Genomic DNA, 6,623 nt, shown 5'->3' with positions numbered 1-6,623 from the left:
ACAGTGTAACTCATACCTGGCCACGATGCTTCAGAAACACATACAAATTTTAGTTTTCCTTTTCCGGATTTTTAAACTTCAACATGAAAATAAAATACACTAAACGAATTGGTCCAAACATATATACAATAAAGAAACAGCGTAACTCACATACCTGGCCACACGATCGATGCTTGAGAAACAAATTGCAAATACCAATTTTAGTTTTCCCTTTTTGGATATATTTTTAAAGCATTACATGAAGAATGTTGGCCCAACACCAACTGAAATCACGAAGACCTACCGCCATAATTAATTTTCCTCGTGCATATAAAAAATTGCAAACGCAGGTTTTCTCCCTATAAATTGCAATTTTGTACAATATACATTAAGTAGGGTTTAATTTAGGTCTCTAAAAACGAGGAACCAACACACATCATTTCTGCGACGTGAAATGAAGGTATGGGCTTTGCTTAATCAGCGCAGATTGCTAATTTCATTTGCACATAATTGAACGATTTAATTTGTATGTAGCAAAAGATTGTGATGCATGTGCCCATGCACAGTGACAAGGCTAAGTCAAAGGCCATGAAGATCGCTGTGGCTATACCAGGTATATACATATGAATGCATATATATATATGAATAATCTATATACATATATGATGATAATGATGATGATGTAGGAGTGACGTCAGTGAACATCGGAGCAGAAAATGACCGGCTTGAGGTGACCGGAGAAGGGGTAGATTCAGTGTGTTTGGCCAACTCTCTCAGAAAAAAGTTTTGTTTTGCTGATATCATAAGTGTAAATGATGTTAAACCACCAGTTAAACCGGTCAAACCGGTTTCACCGCCTTGGAAACCAACTCCCTTCCCGTACTGCCCGTCGGTTTATTATGAATGCCGGCCGGTATACGATTCCCCTCCTAATTGCTCTATATTTTGATTCACTAGATTTTGATTTTTCTAGCTTGTTTTTATATTTTAAGAGTTATCATATGATCATATATAAATGCTGCTACATATACTTCATCTTTATTGAGGGTAATTCCATCATTTAATTTGGAGTTGTTTAACAAGTCTACTCTTTGATACTCAGTATTGGGAAATTTCTTTGTTTGCAAATGCAATTCACTATCTGATTTGAAATAGGTGGAGTGTTAGAAAATGGAGGTGATTATATAGAGGTTTGAGTGTGGTGAGTGATTGTAGTGAAGTGGTGTAGAGAATATTGTGAGTGTAGTGTGTGTAGAAGATAGAGAGAATGATTTTAGAGTGGAGCTCTTGTCTCCAAAGAACTTAGATAATATTAGATAGAGTGATGTTTTTGAGATGTTTTAGATTATGTGAGATTGGTTACAAATGGCTCACAAGAGCTCTATTTATAGGTGTGGGAAGATCTCTCTAGATCCCACTACACTAACTTGTATCTAGAATTCTCTACTAGCATCAACTTAAGGAATTCTCTAGATACTATATAGAAAATATCTAATCTCTAGAATACCATACATGTCCTAGGTATTATTTAGAATACTCTAGAGTAATCTAGCTAGTGGTGAATTCTCTAGAATATACATAGCTTATTCTCACCTAGAATATTCTAGATAAATGCATCACACTTCAATACTCCTCCTTGATGCATTTATCGGTTACTCCAAGCATTCTTCGTAGAAACTGGAATCTGTCCCTTGGTAGTGCTTTTGTGAAGATGTCCGCCAACTGCTCTTCTGTTGGACAATACTTCATCTCGATAAGTTTCTTTGCTTCAACATCTCTCAAGAAGTGATACTTGATGTCGATGTGCTTGGTGCGATTGTGCTGAACTGGATTCTTAGCCATTGCTATAGCTGACTTGTTATCGCAGTAGATCTCTGTCGATGAGTCTTGCGGTTCGCCCATATCCGCTAGTATTCTTCTAAGCCATATAGCTTGACATGCTGCTTCGGCTGCTGCAACATACTCAGCTTCTGCTGTTGATAGTGCAACTGAGTCTTGCTTCTTTGATCCCCAAGAAAAAATTCCTGAGCCAAGCTTGAAAGCATAGCCTGATGTGCTTTTCATGTCATCTTGAGATCCAGCCCAATCGCTATCACTATATCCACTTATCTGTGAGTCAGACTTTGGTTTGTACCAGATACCATAGTTGAGCGTACCTTGCAGGTATCTGAGAAGTCTCTTTGCTGCTCCATAGTGGGTCTCCTTCGGACTTTCCATGAATCTGGATAGAAGGCTTGTTGCATACTTGATGTCAGGCCTTGTTGCCGTCAAATATAGTAGACTCCCAATCAAACTTCGATACTTTGTAGAATCCGTCGGTTTTGACCCATCTTCTTTCTTCAACTTCTCATTTGGAATGAGAGGTGTAACCACTGGCTTACAGTCTTGCATCTTGAACTTCTTGAGCATATCTTCAATATACTTCTTTTGTGATAGGAAGATGCCTTCTTCCTCTTGACTTATCTCCATTCCGAGAAAATAGTGCATTAATCCTAAGTCCGTCATCTCAAAGGTGCTCATCATGTCTTTCTTGAAATCCTCGATCAATTTTGTGTTATTTCCTGTGACAATTAAGTCATCAACATAAAGAGAGACAATCAGGATGTCTGTACCTTGAGTTTTGATGTATAGAGTTGCTTCGTTCTTGCTCCTCATGAACCCTTGACCGGTGAAATATCCGTCTATTTTGCTGTACCAGGCTCGTGGCGCTTGTTTGAGCCCATAGAGTGCTTTCTTGAGGCGAAGAACTTTGCCTTCTTGTTTTGTGAATCCTTCTGGCTGCTCCACATATATCTTGTCTATTAGATCTCCATTGAGAAATGCCGACTTAACATCAAGTTGATAGATTTTCCATCTCTTTTGAGCCGCCAGAGCTATGAGTACTCGAATTGTGTCCATCCGTGCTATTGGAGCAAACGTTTCTGTGTAGTCAACTCCTGGTATTTGAGCATATCCTTTTACGACAAGTCTTGCCTTATGCTTCTGGATCGAACCATCAGGATTCAGCTTTGTCTTGAACACCCATTTGACTCTAATGACTTCCTTGTCACTTGGAAGATCCACCAACTCCCAAGTATCATTCTTTTCTATCATTTGTATCTCCTCCTCCATTGCTTTAATCCAAACTTTCTCTTTGGATGCTTCTGCATAGTTACTTGGCTCCAAAGAACAAAAGTTGCATGTCTCATATATATCAGTGGATTCATATAAATCTGCTAGAGTTCTTACCCGAAAAGGTGGAAAGTCTGGTGAGGAGTCTGAGTCGGATCCACTTGAGGTATTGGCTTCTGAAGAGGACCTTGGTGGGCTTTGTTGATCTTGTTCTCCATGTTCTGTGACTTCTTTTAGGAGTGTAGTTGTTGTCCGCCTTTCAACACTTTCTGTCTCCCAATTCCAAGAGGCTTGTTCGTCAAATTCCACGTCTCGACTTGTCACCAACTTCTTGGTCTCAAGATTGTAGATTCTATAACCCTTGGATTTAGAGCTGTAGCCGAGGAAGATTCCCTTCTCCGTCTTGTCCTCCAATTTGTGTCTTTTTACTGAGGGAATGTGGATGTAGCAGATACTTCCAAAGACCCTCAAATGTTTGGCTGAAGGCTTTTGTCCTGACCAAGCTTCGATCGGCGTCTTGTTTAGCACGGCCTTTGTTGGACATCGGTTGAGTAGGTAGACTGATGTATACACTGCCTCTGCCCAGAACTTCTTTGGCAATCCTTTCTCCGCCAGCATGGATCTCGCCATTTCCATGACTGTTCGATTCTTTCTTTCCGACACGCCATTTTGTTGTGGAGTGTAGGCCACCGTTAGTTGATGCTCCACACCTTCATCTTCACAGAACTTGTCGAACTCTTTTGAGTTGTATTCGGTACCTCGATCGCTTCTCAGTTTCTTTATTTTGCGACCACTTTGTTTCTCCACAAAGTTCTTAAATCTCTTGAAGATTCTAAAGACTTCTGATTTTTCTTGGAGGAAATATACCCAAGTCATTCTGGAGTAGTCATCAATAAAGAGGATGAAGTACCTGTTTTGGTTTACTGAAGGTGTGCGCATTGGACCGCAAACGTCGGTGTGGACAAGCTCTAGTATCTCCTTGGCTCGCCATGTTTTCTCCGTTGGAAATGGTTGTCTGTGTTGCTTTCCGATCATGCATCCTTCACATACACCTTCTCTTTGATTTAGAAGAGGCATGTCTCTCATCATATTTTTCTGATGAAGTAGCCTTAAGGCATTTAGGTTGAAATGCCCAAATCTCCGGTGCCATAGACTCGTATCGTCGAGTTGAGCCACCATTGCCTTTTGTGGATATTGCCATTGAATGGGAAAGTTTCTATTTTTTCCCATTTTTACTACTGCAATATCTTGGTTATTTTTCTTGTCGTAAATTCGACAAGAATCTTTCTCAAAGTGGATGGCATATCCACTTTCCATTATTTGGCCAACACTTAATAGACTTTGTGCAAGACGAGGTACTAGGAGAACATTTCTAATAAATCGCGTACCTTTGTTAGTTTCTATGGCAATTGTACCTTTCCCTTTCGTCTCCACCAGTTCTCCATTGCCCATCTTCACCTTCGTCTTGATTGAAGTATCTAACTCACGGAAGATGGTCTCGTTGGATGTCATGTGGTTGCTGCATCCGCTATCGATGTACCATTCTTCTTCTCCTGCTTCCGTTGCCGAGTGACATGCATAGAACATGTACGCCTTCTCATTTTGATTTTCTGAATAGTTGGCTTGATGATTTCTTCTATCTCTGCAATCTTTTTCCACATGCCCGAACCTTTTGCAGTTTTTGCACTGTGGCTTTCCTCGATGATAGCAGTCCTTCTCTAAGTGATTTGTCTTCTTGCAAATTCCACATGGTGGAAAATTTGCCTTGCTCTCCTTGTTGCTGGAGCTTCCTTCCTTGTGATTGCTTTTAAAATTTCCGCCGCTGCTTGACTTATTGCCTCTAACGTTGAGCTTGGACTGAAAGGCACTCTCTAGTGAACTTTCATGTCGCCTGCTCAATCGTTGCTCGTGTGCTTCCAAGGAACCCATCAGCTCCGCGACAGACATTTTTGATAAATCTTTTGATTCTTCAATCGCCGCCACTACTGGATCATACTTCTCGGTAAGGCTGATTAAGACCTTCTGTATGATCCTTTCATCGGAGACGTTATCTCCGTATGACCGCATTTGATTGATTATTTCCATTATTCTTGAGAAATAATCTTTTGCGGCTTCTGAATCTTTCATTTTAAGATTCTCTAGTTCTCGCCTTAAACTTTGCAGTTTAATGGTTCGAACTTTAACGTTTCCTTGGAACTCCTCCTTAAGGATATCCCAAGCTTCTTTTGCAGTAGTGGCTCGAATAATTCTTGCCATGATAGAATCACTAACAGATTGTTGGAGAAGATAAAGAGCTTTAGCATTTTGTTGCTTTAATTTCTTACGTACCTCGGATGAGGATGTCTTGTCGATATCTTCTCCCGGCATGGTGATTCCTTCTTCAATGACATCCCAAAGATCATGGGATTCAAGGCAAGTCTTCATACGAACACTCCAATAGTCATAGTTTTCTCCATTGAATATTGGAGTCGTGATGGAGAGACTTGACGACGCCATAACGCCCGCTTATGATCGAACAAGCTCTGATGCCACTTGTTAGAAAATGGAGGTGATTATATAGAGGTTTGAGTGTGGTGAGTGATTGTAGTGAAGTGGTGTAGAGAATATTGTGAGTGTAGTGTGTGTAGAAGATAGAGAGAATGATTTTAGAGTGGAGCTCTTGTCTCCAAAGAACTTAGATAATATTAGATAGAGTGATGTTTTTGAGATGTTTTAGATTATGTGAGATTGGTTACAAATGGCTCACAAGAGCTCTATTTATAGGTGTGGGAAGATCTCTCTAGATCCCACTACACTAACTTGTATCTAGAATTCTCTACTAGCATCAACTTAAGGAATTCTCTAGATACTATATAGAAAATATCTAATCTCTAGAATACCATACATGTCCTAGGTATTATTTAGAATACTCTAGAGTAATCTAGCTAGTGGTGAATTCTCTAGAATATACATAGCTTATTCTCACCTAGAATATTCTAGATAAATGCATCACACTTCAATATGGAGATATATTTTGTTCTTTGAGAATGAAATCGACTTAAGAGATATATACCCTTTAACTTTTGTTTTCATGTGAGCCTTTCTGTACGTCTATGATAGGAGGTCCACAACGACGACTTTATATATACATGCGTATATACTTCCATCAAGAATCAAGATTATCTAAGTTTTTCATTAATTTGGTGTTGCATTAAAGTACATTGCAATAAAATTGTATATACTGTGATCTTCTTACAGTATCCAAGTACTGATCTCTTTCTTTCCATTTAAAACATAAAAAAATTCAATAACTTCTTATAATATGTAAAGTCGATTACGGGATACGAATTCAATATTCAAAGTAAGATTATAAAAAGGCCCCTCCAAGAGTAAGTTTCTGAACTTTGGGACATTTAAGTTATTTTTGTTACATCCATGTCCATTTAATTGGTCTTTGTTCTTATGGTCCTCGCACAAAAGCAATTTATTGTTCATCTCGCATAATATAATTCAAACGTTGTTTTCCAATCGTTCTCTCTTCAGATATTTTTATT

General features: G+C 39.1%; 1 protein-coding gene across 1 annotated transcript; it reads left to right on the top strand.

Annotated features, from left to right (window-relative positions):
- The first annotated feature begins 234 nt into the window (after positions 1 to 234).
- On the top strand, positions 235 to 1,125 carry LOC130986116 (heavy metal-associated isoprenylated plant protein 12-like). Its single transcript, XM_057909407.1, has 3 exons — positions 235 to 439; positions 514 to 592; positions 666 to 1,125. The coding sequence occupies exons 1-3, from the start codon at positions 434 to 436 to the stop codon at positions 926 to 928; spliced, it is 348 nt and encodes a 115-aa protein (XP_057765390.1). The 5' UTR covers positions 235 to 433; the 3' UTR covers positions 929 to 1,125.
- Positions 1,126 to 6,623: the final 5,498 nt, after the last annotated feature.

The sequence above is a fragment of the Salvia miltiorrhiza genome, chromosome 5 (genome assembly GCF_028751815.1).
Source record: "Salvia miltiorrhiza cultivar Shanhuang (shh) chromosome 5, IMPLAD_Smil_shh, whole genome shotgun sequence".
NCBI classification, from domain to species: domain Eukaryota; kingdom Viridiplantae; phylum Streptophyta; class Magnoliopsida; order Lamiales; family Lamiaceae; genus Salvia; species Salvia miltiorrhiza.
This window is presented reverse-complemented; position numbering and strand designations above follow the sequence as displayed.